Source organism: Salvelinus alpinus, chromosome 29, assembly GCF_045679555.1.
Source record: "Salvelinus alpinus chromosome 29, SLU_Salpinus.1, whole genome shotgun sequence".
Taxonomy (NCBI): domain Eukaryota; kingdom Metazoa; phylum Chordata; class Actinopteri; order Salmoniformes; family Salmonidae; genus Salvelinus; species Salvelinus alpinus.
This window is the reverse complement of record NC_092114.1, coordinates 17523966-17548416: the sequence shown is the minus strand read 5'-3', so window position 1 is coordinate 17548416 and position 24451 is coordinate 17523966. Positions and strand designations below refer to the sequence as shown.

The 24451-nt window shown below is 46.7% G+C and overlaps 1 protein-coding gene across 3 annotated transcripts in view; it reads left to right on the top strand.

Moving 5' to 3' along the window:
* Positions 1-24451, top strand: part of LOC139559187 (rap guanine nucleotide exchange factor 5-like) — a 95803-nt gene that overhangs the window by 29322 nt on the left and 42030 nt on the right. For 2 of the 3 annotated variants that reach the window (XM_071374962.1, XM_071374960.1), the window contains exons 2-8: positions 3761-3811; positions 6344-6450; positions 8008-8129; positions 11624-11786; positions 17028-17112; positions 17294-17342; positions 17462-17538. In XM_071374962.1, coding sequence (XP_071231063.1) covers positions 3761-3811; positions 6344-6450; positions 8008-8129; positions 11624-11786; positions 17028-17112; positions 17294-17342; positions 17462-17538 — 654 coding nt within the window. The remainder of the gene's footprint in view (positions 1-3760; positions 3812-6343; positions 6451-8007; positions 8130-11623; positions 11787-17027; positions 17113-17293; positions 17343-17461; positions 17539-24451) is intronic. The other variant, XM_071374961.1, reaches the window with a different exon arrangement.

Here is a 24451-nt window from a genome sequence, read left to right as displayed (position 1 = left end):
AACACGCTACTGGTATGATTGACAGACAATAACAACACGCTACTGGTATGATTGACAGACAATAACAACACGCTACTGGTATGATTGACAGACAATAACAACAAGCTACAGATGTGAAACGTGTCTTTTTTATGGGGTGCACTCATAAAAATGGTCATAAAACTGTTTTATCAAAATTGAGAATGTAATGGTCCATCCTTGTAGGCTATTTAGCAATGTCACATAGATAATTCAAAGCCTTCCAAAAAAAAAGCCTATTTGCGACCGACCGGCTCATTCAGTCTTATGTAGCAAAATTTGAAATTGTGTTTTTTACATTGGTTAAAAGTAGAGACTCATAGCAAGAAATTTGTTTATCGTACACTACAGTTGAGGAACAATGGGAAAGTAATTCTGCTTTGATAGTTGATAAACATGTAACCTCACTTTTGAGAAAATGACCCTTGAATTTTTCGGTACCTACTGGAGAGCTTCTTCTTTGTCTACACCCATTCAGCATCATTCACACCCTTTTAAGGTTTAGCCCCACCCATCTCTTTAAGGATTCACATGTGAGGCTATGTACTAAACAACCAAAGATTTCAAGACTAAAGGCTGGTTTATACTACGGGTGTGTTCGTAAATTTAATCTGGAGCGTGCTCTAGCCGAAAAGTAGGGTTAACCTTTCTCGCCCCGGGGTTCCGCTAGCGGAACACCCACAACATTCCGCTGCCTTCGCAGAGCGCGAAATTCAAAAAATAGTTTTTAGAAATATTTTACTTCCACACATTAACAAGTCCAATACAGCAAATGAAAGATAAACATCTTGTGAATCCAGCCAACATGTCCAATTTTTAAAATGTTTTACAGCGAAAACACAATATATATTTATGTTAGCTCACCACAATAGCCAAACACACAACGCTATTTATCCACCGCATAGGTAGCTTTCAAAAAACCGACAAAATATAGATATAATTAGTCACTAACCAAGAAACAACTTCATCAGATGACAGTCTTATAACATGTTACACAATACATTTATGTTTTGTTCGAAAAATGTGCATATTTGAGGTATAAATCATAGTTTTACATTGCAGCTACAATCACAAATAGCACCGAAGCAGCCAGACTAATTACAGAGAGCAACGTGAAATACCTAAATACTCATCATAAAACATTTATGAAAAATACATGGTGTACAGCAAATGAAAGATAAACATCTTGTGAATCCAGACAATATTTCCGATTTTTTAAGTGTTTTACAGCGAAAACACAATATAGCATTATATTAGCTTACCACAATAGCCAAACACACAAACGCATTAATTCACCGCAAAGATAGCATTCGCAAAAACCAGCAATAAATATAAAATAAATCACTAACCTTGAGCAACTTCATCAGATGACAGTCTTATAACATCATGTTACACAAAACATTTATGTTTTGTTCGAAAATGTGCATATTTAGAGCTGAAAACCGTGGTTATACATTGTGAAAATGTAGCAACTTTTTCCCAGAATGTCCGGATATATTTCTGACACTCTAATCTGATCTAATAACTCATCATAATCTTTACTAAAAAATACATGTTGGATAGCAAATGAAAGATACACTAGTTCTTAATGCAACCGCCGTGTTAGATTTTTAAAATTAACTTTACCATAACAAACAGCTTACGTTATAGCGAGACAGCGCCCGCAAAAAGTGCGGAGAATAGGACTAAACATTTTCCACAGAAATACGAAATAACATCATAAATTGTTCTTACTTTTGATGAGCTTCCATCAGAATCTTGTACAAGGAGTCCTTTGTCCAGAATAAATCGTTGTTTGGTTTTAGAATGTCCCTCTCTCCTGTCGAATTAGCAACCTTAGCTAGCCATGTGGCGCGAAGATGTCCATTTCCTCTCGACGCATAGAACGGAAAACTCCAAAAGACCCATTAAACGTTAAATAAACTGATGAAACTCGGTTGAAAAAAACAACTTTATGATGTTTTTCTAATATGTATCAAATAAAAACAAAGCCGGAGATATTAGCCGTCTATACCGAACGCTTTTCAGAAGCCAATGCTGATGTCCTTCCCGCGCCTAGGTAGAGCAAGGAAATTGTGGTCACGTCATTCCAAGAGCTCTTGTTCGACCTCAGATCAAGCTAGACACCCCATTCCACCTTCCACTGCCTGTTGACATCTAGTGCATGCAGTGCATGCAAATCCATAGAAATTAAACAATTGAATAGGCAGGCCCTGGAACAGAGCATCGTTTTCAGATTCATCACTTCCTGTCTGGAAGTTTGCTGCAAAATGAGTTCTGTTTTACTCACAGATATAATTCAAACAGTTTTAGAAACTTGAGAGTGTTTTCTATCCAATAGTAATAATAATATGCATATTGTACGATCTAGAATAGAGTACGAGGCCGTTTAAATTGGGCACGATTTTTCCCCAAAGTGAAAATAGCACCCCTTACACACTAACAGGTTAATCAGAGCGTTCTGACCTAACAAAAGCAGTCGAGCACCCAAGCTAACTGGTTAACGTTGGCTAGCTACTTCCAGACACAAATGGGAGAACAGCTCACGCTGACCATTTGACTCGCCCTAGCAGAGCTGGTTAGGCTGTTTTCATGTTATCCAGAGCGTTGGTGACTGTAACTGTGCTGCTGGCAACAATTGAATTATGCTTTTTTGCCAATGTTTACTGACACTGGCCATATTCAACAGGTGTTTAGCGTTTGCAAATTCGTCATTTATTCTGCGCTCTGACACACTCAGATGAGATTGCTCTGAAATCGCAGTAAATTGCCAGACCGAATTTACCAGCTACTTCTATCGACAATTGTCGCAGTGACAATGAACCATAATCCTGTTACCTTGCATGAATCTGCAGGTAGTTTGGTTCAATGTTAGCTAGCAAATATTAGGCCATAACTAGCAATGAAGACGACTTCCTGGCAAAATTAGAAACGTGTTATATCTGAAAATGTAGCCAGCTAGACTCTCTTACCCGTATACATGGGTGGACGCTTCTCCCTCTCTGTCACGGATGCCATGGTTGCCCTTAGTTTGAAGATGTAATCCAGACACTAGTGTTTTAAACAACAGCCTTCTGTGTGTTCTCTTTTTGACTTTGTCTGCATATTTGCAATCGAATGCCAGAATTCTCTCCATCTCCTTAGCTACCATACCATACCACACCATTCGACCGATTTCAAAACTCAGTCCTCCAGAGTGTGGAGAGCAACACTGATACAGTTCTACTACTTGATATCTTTTAAAAAAGCCGCATTAGAAAGGATTACCTACATATACTGACCAGCTCATGTTATAGACAGAAGCATGTTACATGGCAGACCAATCCGAACTCATCTCTTGGCATGCCCAGCCCACTCATTATCTCAGCCAATCATGACAAGCGGGAAGGTTGCTGACTTTTTCCCTGGATAAACCAACTAGGCTTGTAATTTAACAATTTTATTAGTATTTACAGATGCCATACACGTTTGTTATTAAGGCAAATGAAAGTTCACATGTTCCATTTCTGGCCCCCCCAAAAAAATATATATTTTAAAAATAGTTTACGTTCAAACGGCTCTCCTGTGAAGTAGTGACCCGCGATAAATGCCTAGTTTCCTGAAACGAGTCTGATTTATTTCTTCAAAAAAATGCATACTCTTCCAAGTAATGGAATAGTAACGTCCATTTGGATATTAGAATAACCGTCCTTAGTGTGTTAGTACTGTGTTCTGACAGTGTGTTCTGATTTTGTCTTGGCAGCAGTCACCTGATACCATCCCTGGACCCAGCACAAGCCCTACTGTTCACAAGGTAATCACACACACACACACACACACACACACACACACACACACACACACACACACACACACACACACACACACACACACACACACACACACACACACACACACACACACACACACACACACACACACACACACACACACACACACACACACACATATACACACACACACACACACAGGTGATGTTATGTCGGCAAATAAATAATGTTTTTTTCATCAAACAGAGGTAGCTTGACATCTTAATCATATACAGTGCATTAGGAAAGTATTTAGGCCACTTGACTTTTTCCACATTTTGTTACATTACAGCCTTATTCTAAAATTGATTAAATAGTATTTTTCCCTCTTCAATCTACACACAATACCCCATAATGACAAAACGAAAACAGGTTTTTAGGAATTTTTGCAAATGTATAAAAATAAACAATGGAAATATCACATTTACATAAGTGCTCAGATCCTCTACTCAGTACTTTGTTAAAGAACTCTGGATCTCTGTCAGAGTGACCATCGGGTTTTTAGTCACCTCCCTGACTAAGGCCCTGCTCAGTTTGGCCGGTCGGTCAGCTCTAGGAAGAGTCTTGGTGGTTCCAAATTTCTTCCATTTAAGATTGATGGAGGCCACTGTGTTCTTGGGGACTGTCAATGCTGCAAAACATTTTTGGTACCTTAAAAACAAGATCTGTGCCTCGACACAATCCTGTCTTGGAGCTCTACGGACAATTCCTTCGACCTCATGGCTTGGTTTTTGCTCTGACATGCACTGTCAACTCTGGGACCTTATACAGACAGGTGTGTGCCTTTCCAAATCATGTCCAATCAATTGAATTTACCACAGGTGGACTCCAATCAAGATGTAGAAACATCTCAAGGCTGATCAATGGAAACAGGATGCACCTGAGCTCAATTTCGAGTCTAATCGAAAAGGGTATGAATAATTATGTAAATAAGGTATTTCTGTTTTTTATTTTTCACTTTGTCATTATGGGGTATTGTGTGTAAATTGATGAGGAATTTTATTTATTTAATCCATTTTAGAATAAGGCTGTAACGTAACAAAATGTGGAAAAAGCGAAGGGGTCTGAATACTTAACGAATGCACTGTACATATTGGTCAAATACTTACATTATGTAAAAACGTTACATTTTGGTGCTCTTGATTCAGCAAAAAAAGAAACGTCTTCTCACTGTCAACTGCGTTTATTTTCAGCAAACTTAATAACATGTGTAAATATTTGTATGAACATAACAAGATTCAACAGCTGAGACATAAACTGAACAAGCTCCACAGACATGTGACTAACAGAAATGGAATAATGTGTCCCTGAACAAAAGGGGGGGTCAAAATCAAAAGTAAGTCAGTATCTGGTGTGGCCACCAGCTGCATTAAGTACTGCAGGTGCTTCTCCTCCTCATGAACTGCACCAGATTTGCCAGTTCTTGCTGTGAGATGTTACCCCACTCTTCCACCAAGGCACCTGCAAGTTCCCGGACATTTCTGGGGGGAATGGCCCTAGCCCTCACCCTCCGATCCAACAGGTCCCAGACGTGCTCAATGGGATTGAGATCCCTCTTTGCTGGTCATGGCAGAACATTCCTGTCTTGCAGGAAATCACGCACAGATTGAGCAGTATGGTTGGTGGCATTGTCATGCTGGTGGGTCATGTCAGGATGAGCCTCCAGGAAGGGTACCACATGAGGGAGGAGGATGTCTTTCCTGTATTGAGATTGCCTGCAATGACAACAAGCTCAGTCCGATGATGCTGTGACACACCGCCCCAGACCATGACGGACCCTCCACCTCCAAATCGATCCCGCTCCAGAGTACAGACCTCGGTGTAACGCTCATTCCTTCGACGATAAATGCGAATCCGACCATCACCCCTGGTGAGACAAAACCGCTGTCAGTGAAGAGCACTTTTTGCCAGTCCTGTCTGGTCCAGCAACGGTGGGTTTGTGCCCAAATGCAACGTTGTTGCCGGTGGTGTCTGGTGAGGACCTGCCTTACAACAGGCCTACAAGCCCTCAGTCCAACCTCTCTCAGCCTATTGAGCACTGATGGAGGGATTGTGCGTTCCTGGTGTAACTCGGGCAGTTGTTGCCATCCTTTACCTGTCTCACAGGTATGATGTTCGGATGTACCGATCCTGTGCAGGTTACACGTGGTCTGCCACTGTGAGGACGATCAGCTGTCCGTCCTGTCTCCCTGTAGCGCTGTCTTAGGCCTGTCACAGTACGGACATTGCAATTTATTGCCCTGGCCACATCTGCAGCCCTCATGCCTCCTTGCAGCATGCCTAAGGCACGTTCACGCAGATGAGCAGGGACCCTGGGCATCTTTCTTTTGGTGTTTTTCAGAGTCAGTAGAAGGGCCTCTTTAGTGTCCTACGTTTTCATAACTGTGACCTCAATTGCCTACCGTCTGTAAGTTATTTGGATTTTTACAAATTATCTTTGAGAGACGGGGTCCAGAAAAAGGGACTTTTCTTTTTTTTGCTGAGTTGATATGTTATTTGACTGGTGTTTGTGTCAGTCCTGCTCCCAGAGTTTCCCATGTGCAGGGCGTGCAGTGAGGAATGCGTTCCTGTCTAATGGGCCCTACCCTGCTAAAGACAAGATTCACCTCGCCAGGATCATAAGGTGACTCTGTGTGTGTTTGTTAACTCTGTGTGTGTTTGTTAACTCTGAGAGAGAGAGAGAGAGAGAGAGAGAGAGAGAGAGAGAGAGAGAGAGAGAGAGAGAGAGAGAGAGAGAGAGAGAGAGAGAGAGCGGAAATCTGAGAGAGCGAGAGCGAGAGAGAGAGAGAGAGTTTATGACGAGATTTGATTAAGCTAGCGGGCTTTGCACCGGTTGTGAAGTAATTGCAGTAGTTTTGGAACCGGTCTGCCTCCCAGACGCGCGCCGGGTGCCCCATTCGGGCCGACGGCAAAGTCGGCTCAAAACAAAAGTGGCGTAGGTTCAACACGTGGAGGAATGAGTCGGATTCTGTGTTTTCACATGCAAAAAGTGATTGCTTTTGATAAAAATGCTTCATCTGCATTTCCAATGGATATCGAAGATATATATTTTATGGTTATGGAGGGTAGATATATATTTTATGGTTATGGAGGGTAGATATATATTTTATGGTTATGGAGGGTAGATATATATTTTATGGTTATGGAGGGTAGATATATATTTTATGGTTATGGAGGGTAGATACATATTTTATGGTTATGGAGGGTAGATATATATTTTATGGTTATGGAGGGTAGATATATATTTTATGGTTATGGAGGGTAGATATATATTTTATGGTTATGGAGGGTAGATATATATTTTATGGTTATGGAGGGTAGATATATATTTTATGGTTATGGAGGGTAGATATATATTTTATGGTTATGGAGGGTAGATATATATTTTATGGTTATGGAGGGTAGATATATATTTTATGGTTATGGAGGGTAGATATATATTTTATGGTTATGGAGGGTAGATATATATTTTATGGTTATGGAGGGTAGATATATATTTTATGGTTATGGAGGGTAGATATATATTTTATGGTTATGGAGGGTAGATATATATTTTATGGTTATGGAGGGTAGATATATATTTTATGGTTATGGAGGGTAGATATATATTTTATGGTTATGGAGGGTAGATACATATTTTATGGAAAAGAGATGTTGTATATTTCTAATCGATGCGCCTTGTTGACAACATGACAGAGCGGCGCAGATGACTTTCCATTTGAGAAAGGCACTCTTCACTCACACGGCTTCTCCCGGTCACGTGAGCCGGTTCAACCTGGGCTTAATCCCCTCTAGGAGTGTGTGTGTGTGTTGCTGCCGTTCAATTATGTCTAGTTCTAAAACTGAAAATGTCTGTCCGCCGTTGTAGCCTAGTGCAGGTTCTGGGTGTCACCATGGCAACGCTCTATACTCGGGTGCTTGAGTTCACTTCCCAGTTGCTGGAAGCCTGGAACCACGCTGACAATTCTGAAAGGAAAATGTTAAAGCCAGCGCAGTACGGATCGGCACGGTTATGTGAAAAATATAGACCTTTATTTCAACCTGAAGTTGCCATGGTGACATACGGCATCCATTGCTGAGTGATCCATTCCAACAGAGTGCCCCGCTGAACACTAATTGCCATCTAAGGACACATCGATGTGTGTGTTCATGTGTGTGTATTGATGCTGTGTGTTTCCAGGCGTAGTTACGTGGGTGTGGACCTTGTTCAGTGGCTGTGTGAGCAGTGTGTGTACGTGCGCTGTCGGAGCATGGCCGCGCGCGTCTGGCAAGTCTTACTGGAGCTGGGCATCCTGCTGTCTGGTGAGTACACACCGGTGACGTAGCGCAGTTTCGTGCAGGGTGGGAATTATATATTTTTTGGCCTGGGGCAGACAGAAACATTTGCAGTTTTATAGCTAATCTCATGCTATTTTACACAATTTGCCAAGAGGCTGAGAGAAAATGTTGCTGCTCAGGGATTCTTGAAAGACGAGACAATCTCAACTTTTTTTCCACAAATATTTGTCTTAATATTAACACAATTTTTAAATATATATTTTGATAGAAGTGTCAGCTATCACAGCATGTAAAGGAACAACCCCAGGTTTTTTTTTCTTCAGGAAATGCAACTAATTGGATTTTGTATGTTGTTGCAGAGTTTGAATTCAAATCAAATCAAATCAATTTATATAGCCCTTCTTACATCAGCTGATATCTCAAAGTGCTGTACAGAAACCCAGCCTAAAACCCCAAACAGCAAGCAATGCAGGTGTAGAAGCACGGTGGCTAGGAAAAACTCCCTAGAAAGGCCAAAACCTAGGAAGAAACCTAGAGAGGAACCAGGCTCTGAGGGGTGGCCAGTCCTCTTCTGGCTGTGCCGGGTGGAGATTATAACAGAACATGGCCAAGATGTTCAAATGTTCATAAATGACCAGCATGGTCAAATAATAATAATCACATAATAATTGTGGATCCTTTGCTTCAGACACTGCATTTCCAGGCATAGCGCCAACATTGAAATTAATAATACTGTATTTAGATAATTCCCCAAAACAAAATATTTCCTGATAAATTTACCCTAAATGTAAATTCAAATAAGCTCAAATAAGGCAACAAAATCATAATTTTCAGCTATAAAAAAAAGTTTTCCCTGCCGGACAAGAATCCCTGAGCTAATGTTCTGCTATTCTACACATTCTGCCATGTGCTGAGTGAAAATTGTGCAGATTTTAAGCTAATTTCCCAAAAATTATAATGAATGGCTTATGGCGTATTCATATGCTATCTGGGGGGGCTCCACCTCTGGGGGTTGGGGGGAGGGTGTTAGCTACGCCAGTGACTGTATATATGAATGGACAAAGCCATCGATCACATGACACCATTCATTCCTATGTGAAGACACAATAAGGCATTGAAGCCAAATTAAATTGGTTAACCTTTTACTGCAATGGGCTAAATCAGGGTCACAGTGTAGTCTTAAACACATCTACTTTGAGACTTCAGTATACACCTCACACACATGGTTATGGGTTTAAGATAAGATTGCTATTTTTCTATTTACTATAATGGGGGATTCTATCCTGTTTTCTGCTAACATTGCCTGTAGTACCTTGAACTGCTGTGGCTTCAATCATAGGGGGCAGTCGTTCTCCCCTGACACACACACGCACACAAACACACACACACATTCTTATACAGTACGTAATGTTTGCCTTCCCAGATTCAGCTGCCTGACTGTTTTACATTGTCATGTGATCAGAGTCTATCTGTATGTGTGCGTTTCTGTGTGTGTGTGTGTGTGTGTGTGTGTGTGTGTGTGCGTGCGTGCGTGTGTGTGTGTGTGTGTGTGTGTGTGTGTGTGTGTGTGTGTGTGTGTGTGTGTGTGTGTCAGTGGACCAGTCTGTCTGTGTGTGTGTTTCAGTGGACCAGTCTATCTCTGTGTGTGTGTTTCAGTGGACCAGTCTTATCTGTGTGTGTTTTTCAGTGGACCAGTCTTATATGTGTGTGTTTTTCAGTGGACCAGTCTTATCTGTGTGTGTGTGTTTCAGTGGACCAGTCTTATCTGTGTGTGTTTTTCAGTGGACCAGTCTTATCTGTGTGTGTGTTTCAGTGGACCAGTCTATCTGTGTGTGTGTTTCAGTGGACCAGTCTATCTGTGTGTGTTTTTCAGTGGACCAGTCTTATCTGTGTGTGTGTTTCAGTGGACCAGTCTTATCTGTGTGTGTGTTTCAGTGGACCAGTCTTATATGTGTGTGTTTTTCAGTGGACCAGTCTTATCTGTGTGTGTTTTTCAGTGGACCAGTCTTATCTGTGTGTGTTTTTCAGTGGACCAGTCTTATCTGTGTGTGTTTTTCAGTGGACCAGTCTTATCTGTGTGTGTGTTTCAGTGGACCAGTCTTATCTGTGTGTGTTTTTCAGTGGACCAGTCTATCTGTGTGTGTCTCAGTGGACCAGTCTTATCTGTGTGTGTTTTTCAGTGGACCAGTCTTATCTGTGTGTGTTTTTCAGTGGACCAGTCTTATATGTGTGTGTTTCAGTGGACCAGTCTATCTGTGTGTGTTTTTCAGTGGACCAGTCTATCTGTGTGTTTTTCAGTGGACCAGTCTTATCTGTGTGTGTTTTTCAGTGGACCAGTCTTATCTGTGTGTGTTTTTCAGTGGACCAGTCTTATCTGTGTGTGTTTTTCAGTGGACCAGTCTTATCTGTGTGTTTTTCAGTGGACCAGTCTATCTGTGTGTTTTTCAGTGGACCAGTCTTATCTGTGTGTGTTTCAGTGGACCAGTCTTATCTGTGTGTGTTTCAGTGGACCAGTCTTATCTGTGTGTGTTTTTCAGTGGACCAGTCTATCTGTGTGTTTTTCAGTGGACCAGTCTTATCTGTGTGTGTTTTTCAGTGGACCAGTCTTATCTGTGTGTGTTTCAGTGGACCAGTCTATCTGTGTGTGTTTTTCAGTGGACCAGTCTATCTGTGTGTGTTTTTCAGTGGACCAGTCTTATATGTGTGTGTTTTTCAGTGGACCAGTCTATCTGTGTGTGTTTTTCAGTGGACCAGTCTATCTGTGTGTGTTTTTCAGTGGACCAGTCTATCTGTGTGTTTTTCAGTGGACCAGTCTATCTGTGTGTTTTTCAGTGGACCAGTCTATCTGTGTGTGTTTTTCAGTGGACCAGTCTATCTGTGTGTGTTTTTCAGTGGACCAGTCTATCTGTGTGTTTTTCAGTGGACCAGTCTATCTGTGTGTTTTTCAGTGGACCAGTCTATCTGTGTGTGTTTTTCAGTGGACCAGTCTATCTGTGTGTGTCTCAGTGGACCAGTCTTATCTGTGTGTGTCTCAGTGGACCAGTCTTATCTGTGTGTGTGTGTTTCAGTGGACCAGTCTGTCTGTGTGTGTGTTTCAGTGGACCAGTCTGTCTGTGTGTGTGTTTCAGTGGACCAGTCTTATCTGTGTGTGTCTCAGTGGACCAGTCTTATCTGTGTGTGTGTGTTTCAGTGGACCAGTCTGTCTGTGTGTGTGTTTCAGTGGACCAGTCTGTCTGTGTGTGTGTTTCAGTGGACCAGTCTGTCTGTGTGTGTTTCAGTGGACCAGTCTCATCTGTGTGTGTGTTTCAGTGGACCAGTCTTATCTGTGTGTGTTTCAGTGGACCAGTCTCATCTGTGTGTGTGTTTCAGTGGACCAGTCTTATCTGTGTGTGTTTCAGTGGACCAGTCTTATCTGTGTGTGTGTTTCAGTGGACCAGTCTTATCTGTGTGTGTTTCAGTGGACCAGTCTCATCTGTGTGTGTGTTTCAGTGGACCAGTCTTATCTGTGTGTGTTTCAGTGGACCAGCGCGTGGTGTTCGGGGACTCTAACTCCTACTACCAGTTCAGCTTTGAGGAGTGTGAGTCTGCAGCCTGCGAGTTCTGCGGCCTGGAGAAGGAGGCGTGGCCAGAGGCTGTTAGGCTCCTCCTACAGCTTGTCCCATACGTCCAGTTCAGAACTGGGTAATTGTGTGTGTGTGTGTGTGTGTGTGTGTGTGTGTGTGTGTGTGTGTGTGTGTGTGTGTGTGTGTGTGTGTGTGTGTGTGTGTGTGTGTGTGTGTGAACGTGACCCAGTGTTGCCTGGGTCTTACATGACCATCACACACACACACACACACGGACATGAGTAGAATCCGTGTTCCAACTGACAAGATTCATCTCTAATCTCTCCACATACTGTTAATCCCTTAGTCTGGCATTGACACACACTCACAAACACACAAACAAACACACAAACACACACACACACTGTCTAATAGACTCTCTCATAGCGGGAGCTGGGAGCGTGTTGAGGGAGCATACCGGCGTTCTGAGTGTCACACAGAATTCCTGTTCCCTCCGATAGAATTCTAGCTGGTCTGTGTGGCATTCCAACTGAGCCTGCTACCTAACTCAATCTGTCACTTAGAGAGAGGACAGAATGGGGAGAGGAGAGAGAACGGGAGAAAGAGAGGACAGAGAGAAAGAGAGAGAGTTGATCACTTCTGACGAGAGAGAAGAGGAAGGGGAGGGGAGAAGAGGAAGGGGAGGGGAGGAGGGGAGAAGAGGAAGGGGAGGGGAGGAGAGGAGAGGAAGGGGGAGGAGAGAAGAGGAAGGGGAGGAGAGGGAGGAAAGGGAGGGGAGAAGAGGAAGGGGAGGGGAGGAGAGGAAGGGAAGGGGAGGAGAGGAGAGGGAGGGGAGGAGCGGAATGGGAGGGGAGGAGCGGAAGGGGAGGAAGGGGAGGAGAGGAAAGAGGGGAGAAGAGGAAGGGGAGGGGAGGGGTGAAGTGGGAGGGATGGGAGAAGAGGAAGGGGAGTGGAGGAGAGGAAGGGGGGGAGGAGAGGAGAGGAAGGGGAGGAGAGGAATGGGAGAAGAGGAAGGGAGATAGATCCCTAGGCCCCCCCTTCTCCTCCTCCCCTTCCTCTCTTCTTCCTCTCCTCCCCTTCCTCTCCTCCCTCTCCTTCCTCTCCTCTCCTTCCCCATACTCCCCTTCCTCTTCTTCCTCTCTTCCCCTTCCTCTCCTCCACCTTCCTCTCCTTCCTCTCCTTCCTCTCCTCTCCTTCCCCGTCCTCCCCTTCCTCTCCTCTCCTCCCCCGTCCTCCCCTTCCTCTCCTCTCCTCCACTTTCCTCTCCTTCCTCTCCTCCCCCGTCCTCCCCTTCCTCTCCTCTCCTCCCCCATCCTCCCCTTCCTCTCCTCCCCTCCCCCTTCCTCCCCTCCCCATTCCTCTCTTCCCCTCCCCCTTCCTCTCCTCCCCTTCCTCCCCTCCCCATCCTCTACTCCCCTTCCTCCCCTCCCCCTTCCTCTCCTTTCCTCCCCCTTCCTCTCCCTTCCTCTCCTCCCCCTTCCTCTCTTCCCCTCCCCCTTCCTCTTCTCCCCATCCTCCCGTCCCCCTTCCTCTCCTCCACTAGCCTTGACCTCTTCTGTGTAGTCAGGAAGTAGAAATTGTGGGAGGGAGGGATGGAGGGAGGAAAAGAGAGAGAGTGTGATGCTATCACTACCTGTCCTGCTACTGCATCTATCATGGTTTATCAGATCACTCTCTCACACACTTCCTCCTCTGCAACCATTGCACTGAAGCCACAGATAAAATTCTAATTATCTCCTCCCCCTTCCTCTCCTCTCCTCCACCTTCCTCTCCTTCCTCTCCTCCTCCCCCGTCCTCCCCTTCCTCTCCTCCCCTCCCCCTTCCTCTCCTCTCCTCCACCTTCCTCTCCTTCCTCTCCTCCCCGTCCTCCCCTTCCTCTCCTCTCCTCCCCCGTCCTCCCCTTCCTCTCCTCTCCTCCCCCTTCCTCTCCTTCCTCTCCTCGCCTTCCTCCCCTTCCTCTCCTTCCTCTCCTCCCCCTTCCTCTCCTCTCCTCCCCTTCCTCTCCTTCCTCTCCTCCCCTCCCCCTTCCTCTCCTCCCCCTTCCTCTCCTCTCCTCCCCCTTCTTCTCCTTCCTCTCCTCCTCCCCCGTCCTCCCCTTCCTCTCCTCCACGTCCTCTCCTTCCTCCCATTCCTCTCCTCCCCCTTCCTCTCCTCTCCTCCACCTTCCTCTCCTCCCCCTTCCTCTCCTCCCCTCCCCCTTCCTCTCCTCCCCTCCCCCTTCCTCTCCTCCCCATCCTCCCCTTCCTCCCCTCCCCATCCTCTACTCCCCTTCCTCCCCTCCCCCTTCCTCTCCTCCTCCCCCGTCCTCCCCTTCCTCTCCTTTCCTCCCCCTTCCTCTCCTCTCCCTTCCTCTCCTCTCCTCCCCCTACCTCTCCTCTCCCCCTTCCTCTCCTCCCATCCCCCTTCCTCCCCTCCCCATTCCTCTCTTCCCCTCCCCCTTCCTCTCCTCCCCTTCCTCCCCTCCCCATCCTCTACTCCCCTTCCTCCCCTCCCCCTTCCTCTCCTTTCCTCCCCCTTCCTCTCCCTTCCTCTCCTCCCCCTTCCTCTCTTCCCCTCCCCCTTCCTCTTCTCCCCATCCTCCCGTCCCCCTTCCTCTCCTCCACTAGCCTTGACCTCTTCTGTGTAGTCAGGAAGTAGAAATTGTGGGAGGGAGGGATGGAGGGAGGAAAAGAGAGAGAGTGTGATGCTATCACTACCTGTCCTGCTACTGCATCCATCATGGTTTATCAGATCACTCTCTCACACACTTCCTCCTCTGCAACCATTGCACTGAAGCCACAGATAAAATTCTAATTATCTCCTCCCCCTTCCTCTCCTCTCCTCCACCTTCCTCTCCTTCCTCTCCTCCTCCCCCGTCCTCCCCTTCCTCTCCTCCCCTCCCCCTTCCTCTCCTCTCCTCCACCTTCCTCTCCTTCCTCTCCTCCTCCCCGTCCTCCCCTTCCTCTCCTCTCCTCCCCCGTCCTCCCCTTCCTCTCCTCTCCTCCCCCTTCCTCTCCTTCCTCTCCTCGCCCGTCCTCCCCTTCCTCTCCTTCCTCTCCTCCCCCTTCCTCTCCTCTCCTCCCCTTCCTCTCCTTCCTCTCCTCTCCTCCCCCTTCCTCTCCTCCCCCTTCCTCTCCTCTCCTCCCCCTTCTTCTCCTTCCTCTCCTCCTCCCCCGTCCTCCCCTTCCTCTCCTCCACGTCCTCTCCTTCCTCCCATTCCTCTCCTCTCCCTTCCTCTCCTCTCCTCCACCTTCCTCTCCTCCCCCTTCCTCTCCTCCCCTCCCCCTTCCTCTCCTCCCCTCCCCCTTCCTCTCCTCCCCATCCTCCCCTTCCTCCCCTCCCCATCCTCTACTCCCCTTCCTCCCCTCCCCCTTCCTCTCCTCCTCCCCCGTCCTCCCCTTCCTCTCCTTTCCTCCCCCTTCCTCTCCTCTCCCTTCCTCTCCTCTCCTCCCCCTACCTCTCCTCTCCCCCTTCCTCTCCTCCCATCCCCCTTCCGCTCCGCTCCTCTCCTCCCCCTTCCTCTCTCCCCCTCCCCCTTCCTTTCCTCCCCCATCCTCTCCTCCCCTTCCTCCCCTCCCCTTTCCGCTCCTCCTCCCCGTCCTTCCTCTCCTCCCCTTCCTCTCCTCTCCTCTCCCTTCCTCTTCTCCCCTCCCTCTCCTTCCCCTTCCTCTTCTCCCCTCCCCCTTCCTCTCCTCCACTAGCCTTGTCCTCTTCTGTGTAGTCAGGAAGTAGAAATTGTGGGAGGGAGGGATGGAGGGAGGAAAAGAGAGAGAGTGTGATGCTATCACTACCTGTCCTGCTACTGCATCCATCGTGGTTTATCAGATCACTCTCTCACACACACTTCCTCCTCTGCAACCATTGCACTGAAGCCACAGATAAAATTCAAATTATATACAAATTAGCCTGGGTGTGTGTGTGTGTGTGTGTGTGTGTGTGTGTGTGTGTGTGTGTGTGTGTGTGTGTGTGTGTGTGTGTGTGTGTGTGTGTGTGTGTTAGAGCGAGAGAGAAAAAACACATTACATCAGAGGCCTGAGGGCACTGAGATTAGTTTACCCTAAAACACTGTGCTGTTTATTCACACACACACACACACACACACACACACACACACACACACACACACACACACACACACACACACACACACACACACACACACACACACACACACACACACACACACACACACACACACACACACACACACACACACACACACGTTAAAAAAGCACACACAGAGGCAGGGAGGGAGAAAGAGGTGCTGTTTCCTGTTTTAGGAAGACAAAAAGACAAGCAGTAGACCAGTAGACCAGTAGAGGCCAGTAGAGGCCAGTAGAGACCAGTAGATACAGTAGAGGCCAGTAGATACAGTAGAGACCAGTAGATACAGTAGAGACCAGTAGATACAGTAGAGACCAGTTGAGACAGTAGAGACCAGTAGAGACTGTGGAGACCAGTAGAGAGCAGTAGAGACCAGTAGACACCAGTAAAGACAGTAGAGACCAGTAGAGACTGTGGAGACCGTAGAGGCCAGTAGAGGCCAGTAGAGACCAGTAAAGACCAGTAGATACAGTGGAGACCAGTAGAGGCCAGTAGAGACTGTGGAGACCGTAGAGACCAGTAGAGGCCAGTAGAGAGCAGCAGAGACCAGTAGAGACCAGTAGAGAGCAGCAGAGACCAGTAGAGACCAGTAGATACAGTAGAGACCAGTAGACACCAGTTGAGACAGTAGAGACCAGTAGAGACTGTGGAGACCGTAGAGACCAGTAGAGACCCGTAGAGGCCAGTAGAGACTGTGGAGACAGTAGAGCCCAGTAGAGGCCAGTAGAGGCCAGTAGAGACTGTGGAGACCAGTAGAGACCAGTAGAGACCAGTAGAGAGCAGCAGAGACCAGTAGAGAGCAGCAGAGACCAGTAGAGACCAGTAGATACAGTAGAGACCAGTTGAGACCGTAGAGACCAGTAGAGACTGTGGAGACCGTAGAGACCAGTGGAGACCGTAGAGACCCGTTGAGTCTGTAGAGACCCGTTGAGTCTGTAGAGACCCGTTGAGCCTGTAGAGACCCGTTGAGACAGTAGAGGCCAGTGGAGACAGTAGAGGCCAGTGGAGACAATAGAGACCCGTTGAGACTGTAGAGACCCGTGGAGACAGTAGAGGCCAGTGGAGACAGTAGAGGCCAGTGGAGACAATAGAGACCCGTTGAGACTGTAGAGACCCGTGGAGACAGTAGAGGCCAGTGGAGACAGTAGAGGCCAGTGGAGACAGTAGAGGCCAGTGGAGACAGTAGAGGCCAGTGGAGACAGTAGAGGCCAGTGGAGACAGTAGAGAGACATGAAGAGAAGACTGGAAAAACTAATGGTGTGTGTTTGTGTTATAGGTCTGAGGAGGACTCAGAGGGAAACAGAGATGTCTGTGGGGACAGCTTTCTCCAGATGAAAGCATTAGATAGGCTCACCTCCACGGTTAGTGTGTGTGTGTGTGTGTGTGTGTGTGTGTGTGTGTGTGTGTGTGTGTGTGTGTGTGTGTGTGTGTGTGTGTGTGTGTGTGTGTGTGTGTGTGTGTGTGTGTGTGTGTGTGTGTGTGTGTGTGTGTGTGTGTCTGAAATGAGCTGCCATACTGATTGTGTATGGTCTGTCTCTGCAGGTGCAGAATGAGCTGGCTGTTGCTCTCGCCCGCAAGGCTCGCAAAGCCAGTGAGTTACTGTATTATGTGTGTTTGTGCCACTGTGAGATTTCCTTTAGTTTCAGCAAATCAAATGTTTGTTTTAGTTGTGGCTTTGTCCTGACAGCTGTCAATCTAACATGGTTGTAGTGGCAGAACAGGGTGGCCCAGAGTCACCGGACGCCATCCCCCGGGAGACACCCACACCCAGCGACGAGAACACCACGGTAGGACACTTACACACATACACACACTAACGCAGGAGAGGAGAGGAAGAGAGAGTAGCACGAGAAGGGAGAGGAAGGAGTAGAACAGGGGAGAAGAGTAGGGAGAGGAAGAGGGAATAGAACAGGGGAGAAGAGCAGGGAAAGGAAGAGGGAATAGAACAGGGAAAGGAAGAGGGAGTAGAACAGGGGAGAAGAGCAGGGAGAGGAAGAGGGAATAGAACAGGGAAAGGAAGAGGGAATAGAATAGGGGAGAAGAGCAGGGAAAGGAAGAGGGAGTAGAACAGGGGAGAAGAGCAGGGAAAGGAAGAGGGAGTAGAACAGGGGAGAAGAGCAGGGAAAGGAAGAGGGAATAGAACAGGGAAAGGAAGAGGGAGTAGAATATGGGAGAAGAGCAGGGAGAGGAAGAGGGAGTAGAATAGGGGAGAAGAACAGGGAAAGGAAGAGGGAATAGAACAGGGGAGAAGAGCAGGGAAAGGAAGAGGGAGTAGAACAGGGGAGAAGAGCAGGGAAAGGAAGAGGGAGTAGAACAGGGGAGAAGAGCAGGGAGAGGAAGAGGGAGTAGAATAGGGGAGAGGAAGAGGGAGTAGAACAGGGGAGAAGAGCAGGGAAAGGAAGAGGGAGTAGAATATGGGAGAAGAGCAGGAAGAGGGAGTAGAATAGGGGAGAAGAACAGGGAAAGGAAGAGGGAATAGAACAGGGGAGAAGAGCAGGGAAAGGAAGAGGGAGTAGAACAGGGGAGAAGAGCAGGGAGAGGGAGAGGGAGTAGAATAGGGGAGAGGAAGAGGGAGTAGAACAGGGGAGAAGAGCAGGGAAAGGAAGAGGGAATAGAACAGGGGAGAAGAGCAGGGAAAGGAAGAGGGAGTAGAACAGGGGAGAAGAACAGGGAAAGGAAGAGGGAGTAGAACAGGGGAGAAGAGCAGGGAAAGGAAGAGGGAATAGAACAGGGGAGAAGAGCAGGGAAAGGAAGAGGGAGTAGAACAGGGGAGAAGAACAGGGAAAGGAAGAGGGAGTAGAACAGGGGAGAAGAGCAGGGAAAGGAAGAGGGAATAGAACAGGGGAGAAGAGCAGGGAAAGGAAGAGGGAGTAGAACAGGGGAGAAGAGCAGGGAGAGGAAGAGGGAGTAGAATAGGGAGAGGAAGAGGGAGTAGAACAGGGGAGAAGAGCAGGGAGAGGAAGAGGGAGTAGAATAGGGGAGAGGAAGAGGGAGTAGAACAGGGGAGAGGAAGAGAGAGTAGAACAGGGGAGAAGAGCAGGGAGAGGAAGAGGGAGTAGAATAGGGGAGAGGAAGAGGGAGTAGAATAGGGGAGAGGAAGAGGGAGTAGAACAGGGGAGAAGAGCAGGGAGAGGAAGAGGGAGTAGAATAGGGGAGAGGAAGAGGGAGTAGAACAGGGAAAGGAAGAGGGAGTAGAACAGGGGAGAAGAGCAGGGAGAGGAAGAGGGAGTAGAATAGGGGAGAAGAGCAGGGAAAGGAAGAGGGAATAGAACAGGGGAGAAGAGCAGGGAGAGGAAGAGGGAGTAGAATAGGGGAGAGGAAGAGGGAGTAGAACAGGGGAGAAGAGCAGGGAGAGGAGGAGGGAGTAGAATAGGGGTGAGGAAGAGGGAGTAGAATAGGGGAGAGGAAGAGAGAGTAGAACAGGGGAGAAGAGCAGGGAGAGGAAGAGGGAGTAGAATAGGGGAGAGGAAGAGGGAGTAGAATAGGGGAGAGGAAGAGGGAGTAGAATAGGGGAGAGGAAGAGGGAGTAGAATAGGGGAGAGGAAGAGGGAGTAGAACAGGGGAGAAGAGCAGGGAAAGGAAGTGGGAGTTGAACAGGGAGAGGAAGAGGGAGTAGAATAGGGGAGAGGAAGAGGGAGTAGAATAGGGGAGAGGAAGAGGGAGTAGAACAGGGGAGAAGAGCAGGGAGTAGAACAGGGTGTTAGGGTTGTGTGTTTGAGTTGTGGGTTAGAGTTAGGGTTGTGTGTTAGAGTTAGGGTTGTGGGTTAGAGTTGTGGGTTAGAGTTGTGGGTTAGAGTTAGAGTTGTAGGTTAGAGTTAGGGTTGTGGGTTAGAGTTAGGGTTGTGGGTTAGAGTTAGGGTTGTGGGTTAGAGTTAGGGTTGTGGGTTAGAGTTAGGGTTGTGGGTTAGGGTTGTGGGTTAGAGTTAGGGTTGTGGGTTAGAGTTAGGGTTGTGGGTTAGGGTTGTGGGTTAGGGTTAGGGTTAGGGTTGTGGGTTAGAGTTGTGGGTTAGAGTTGTGGGTTAGGGTTGTGGGTTAGGGTTGTGGGTTAGAGTTGTGGGTTAGGGTTGTGGGTTAGAGTTAGGGTTGTGGGTTAGAGTTAGGGTTGTGGGTTATAGTTAGGGTTGTGGGTCAGAGTTAGGGTTGTGGGTTAGAGTTAGGGTTGTGGGTTGTGGGTTAGAGTTAGGGTTGTGGGTTAGGGTTGTGGGTTAGAGTTAGGGTTGTGGGTTAGAGTTAGGGTTGTGGGTTAGAGTTAGAGTTGTGGGTTAGAGTTAGGGTTGTGGGTTAGGGTTGTGGGTTAGAGTTAGGGTTGTGGGTTAGAGTTAGGGTTGTGGGTTAGGGTTGTGTGTTTGAGTTAGATTTAGGGTTGTGGGTTAGAGTTAGGGTTGTGGGTTAGAGTTGTGGGTTAGAGTTAGAGTTGTGGGTTAGGGTTGTGGGTTAGGGTTGTGGGTTAGAGTTAGGGTTGTGGGTTAGGGTTGTGGGTTGTGGGTTAGAGTTAGGGTTGTGGGTTAGAGTTAGGGTTGTGGGTTAGGGTTGTGGGTTAGGGTTAGAGTTAGGGTTGTGGGTTAGAGTTAGGGTTGTGGGTTGGAGTTGTGGGTTAGAGTTAGAGTTGTGGGTTAGGGTTGTGGGTTAGAGTTAGGGTTGTGGGTTAGAGTTAGGGTTGTGGGTTAGAGTTAGGGTTGTGGGTTGGAGTTGTGGGTTAGAGTTAGAGTTGTGGGTTAGGGTTGTGGGTTAGGTTTGTGGGTTAGAGTTAGGGTTGTGGGTTAGAGTTAGGGTTGTGGGTTAGGGTTGTGGGTTAGAGTTAGGGTTGTGGGTTAGGGTTGTGGGTTAGAGTTAGGGTTGTGGGTTAGAGTTAGGGTTGTGGGTTAAAGTTAGGGTTGTGGGTTAGGGTTGTGGGTTAGGGTTAGGGTTGTGGGTTAGGGTTGTGGGTTAGAGTTAGGGTTGTGGGTTAGGGTTGTGGGTTAGAGTTAGGGTTGTGGGTTAGGGTTGTGGGTTAGAGTTAAGGTTGTGGGTTAGAGTTGGGGTTGTGGGTTAGAGTTGGGGTTGTGGGTTAGAGTTAGGGTTGTGGGTTAGAGTTAGGGTTGTGGGTTAGAGTTAGGGTTGTGGGTTAGAGTTGTGGGTTAGAGTTAGGGTTGTGGGTTAGAGTTGTGGGTTAGAGTTAGGGTTGTGGGTTAGGGTTGTGGGTTAGAGTTAGGGTTGTGGGTTAGAGTTAGGGTTGTGGGTTAGAGTTAGGGTTGTGGGTTAGGGTTAGAGTTAGGGTTGTGGGTTAGAGTTAGGGTTGTGGGTCTGATAGTGTGTGTTGTTTGCAGGGGTGTTTGCGGGAAGGTACTTTTGTGTGTGTGTGTGTGTATGTGTGTGTGTGTGTGTGTGTGTGTGTGTGTGTGTGTGTGTGTGTGTGTGTGTGTGTGTGTGTGTGTGTGTGTGTGTGTGTGTGTGTGGCACTTTGCGATAGTTTCACTCGCAGGAAGTACCCTGCTCTCAGCCAGTCAACACACACACACACACACACACACACACACACACACACACACACACACACACACACACACACACACACACACACACACACACACACACACACACACACACACACAATCCAATGTAAATAAACATTCCACACTGCCAGCAACTGATGATAACATCATACTACCACAGCACCCAAGGGACCACCCCACCCCCTCTATCTACCCTCTAACTACCCCCTCTAACTACCCTCCTCTCCCCAATACACCCCACCCCCTCTAACTACGCTCTAACTACCCCCTCTAACTACTCTCTAACTACCCTCCTCGCCATCCCCAATACAACCTACCCTCTCTAACTACCCTTCCTCTAACTACCCCCTCTAACTACCCTCCTCCCCCTCTAACTACCCTCCTCTCCATCCCGAATACTACCTACCCTCTAACTACCACCTTCTAACCACCCTCTAACTACCCCCCTCTAACTACCGCCCTCTAACTACCCCCCTCTAACTACCCCCCTCTAACAACCCCCCTCTAACAACCCCCCTCTAACAACCCCCCTCTAACAACCCCCTTCTAACCACCCTCTAACAACTACCCTCTAACCACCCTCTAACTACCCCCCTCTAACTACTCTCTAACTACCCTCCTCTAACCACCCTCTAACTATCCCTCCTCTAACCACCCTCTAACTACCCCCTCTAACCATATTCTAACTACCCCCTCTAACTACCCCCTCTACTCTCCTATACTCTCCTCTTCTCTCCTACTCTCCTCTACTCTACTCTCCTCTACTCTCTCTAATCTACTCTCCTCTACTCTCCTACTCTACTCTCCTCTACTCTCCTACTCTACTCTCCTCGACTCTCCTACTCTTCTCTACTCTCCTCTACTCTCCTCTACTCTCCTCTACTCTCTCTAATCTATTATCCTCTACTCTACTCTCCTCTACTCTCTCTAATATATTCTCCTCTATTCTCCTCTACTCTCTCTAATCTATTATCCTCTACTCTCCTCTACTCTACTCTCTCTAATATATTCTCCTCTATTCTCCTCTACTCTCTCTAATCTATTCTCCTCTACTCTCCTACTCTCCTCTACTCTCCTCTACTCTAATATATTGTCCTCTATTCTCCTCTACTCTCTCTAATCTATTATCCTCTACTCTCCTCTCCTCTACTCTCTCTAATCTATTCTCATCTACTCTCCTCTACTCTCTCTAATATATTCTCCTCTACTCTCTCTAATCTATTCTCATCTACTCTACTCTACTCTCTCTAATCTATTCTCCTCTATTCTCCTCTACTCTCTCTAATCTACTCTACTCTACTCTCCTACTCTCCTCTACTCTCCTCTACTCTCTCTAATCTATTCTCCTCTCCTACTCTCCTCTACTCTCCTACTCTCCTCTACTCTACTCTCTCTAATCTATTCTCCTCTACTCTCCTACTCTCCTCTACTCTACTCTCCTCTACTCTCTCTAATCTACTCTCCTCTACTCTCCTACTCTACTCTCCTCTACTCTCCTACTCTACTCTCCTCGACTCTCCTACTCTTCTCTACTCTCCTCTACTCTCTCTAATCTATTATCCTCTACTCTACTCTCCTCTACTCTCTCTAATATATTCTCCTCTATTCTCCTCTACTCTCTCTAATCTATTATCCTCTACTCTACTCTCCTCTACTCTCTCTAATATATTCTCCTCTATTCTCCTCTACTCTCCTACTCTCCTTTACTCTCCTCTACTCTAATATATTCTCCTCTATTCTCCTCTACTCTCTCTAATCTATTATCCTCTACTCTACTCTCCTCTACTCTCTCTCTAATCTATTCTCATCTACTCTCCTCTACTCTCTCTAATATATTCTCCTCTACTCTCTCTAATCTATTCTCATCTACTCTACTCTCTCTAATCTATTCTCCTCTATTCTCCTCTACTCTCTCTACTCTACTCTCCTACTCTCCTCTACTCTCCTCTACTCTACTCTCTCTAATCTATTCTCCTCTACTCTCCTACTCTCCTCTACTCTCCTCTACTCTACTCTCTCTAATCTATTCTCCTCTACTCTCCTACTCTCCTCTACTCTCCTCTCTCTAATCTATTCTCCTCTATTCTACTCTACTCTCTCTAATCTATTCTCCTCTACTCTCCTCTACTCTCCTCTACTCTACTCTCTCTAATCTATTCTCCTCTATTCTCCTCTACTCTCTCTAATCTATTCTCATCTATTCTCCTCTACTCTCTCTAATCTATTCTCATCTACTCTCCTCTACTCTCTCTAATCTATTCTCCTCTACTCTCCTCTACTCTCCTACTCTCCTCTACTCTCCTCTACTCTACTCTCTCTAATCTATGCTCCTCTATTCTCCTCTACTCTCTCTAATCTATTGTCATCTATTCTCCTCTACTCTCTCTAATCTATTCTCATCTACTCTCCTCTACTCTCTCTAATCTATTCTCCTCTACTCTCCTCTACTCTCCTACTCTCCTCTACTCTCTCTAATCTATTCTCCTCTACTCTCCTACTCTCCTCTCCTCTACTCTCTCTAATCTATTCTCCTCTACTCTCTCTCCTCTACTCTCCTCTACTCTCCTACTCTCCTCTACTCTCCTCTACTCTACTCTCTCTAATCTATTCTCCTCTACTCTCCTCTACTCTACTCTCTCTAATCTATTCTCCTCTACTCTCTCTAATCTACTCTCCTCTACTCTCCTACTCTCCTCTACTCTCCTCTACTCTCTCTAATCTATTCTCCTCTACTCTCTCTAATCTATTCTCCTCTACTCTCCTCTACTCTCTCTAATATACTCTCCTACTCTCCTCTACTCTCTCTAATCTATTCTCCTCTACTCTCTCTAATATACTCTCCTACTCTCCTCTACTCTCTCTAATCTATTCTCCTCTACTCTCTCTAATCTATACTCTCCTACTCTCCTCTACTCTCTCTAATCTATTCTCCTCTACTCTCTCTAATCTATTCTCCTCTACTCTCTCTAATATACTCTCCTACTCTCCTCTACTCTCTCTAATCTATACTCTCCTACTCTCCTCTACTCTCTCTAATCTATTCTCCTCTACTCTCTCTAATCTATTCTCCTTTACTCTCCTCTACTCTCTCTAATATACTCTCCTCTACTCTCCTCTACTCTCTCTAATATACTCTCCTACTCTCCTCTACTCTCTCTAATCTATTCTCCTCTACTCTCTCTAATCTATACTCTCCTACTCTCCTCTA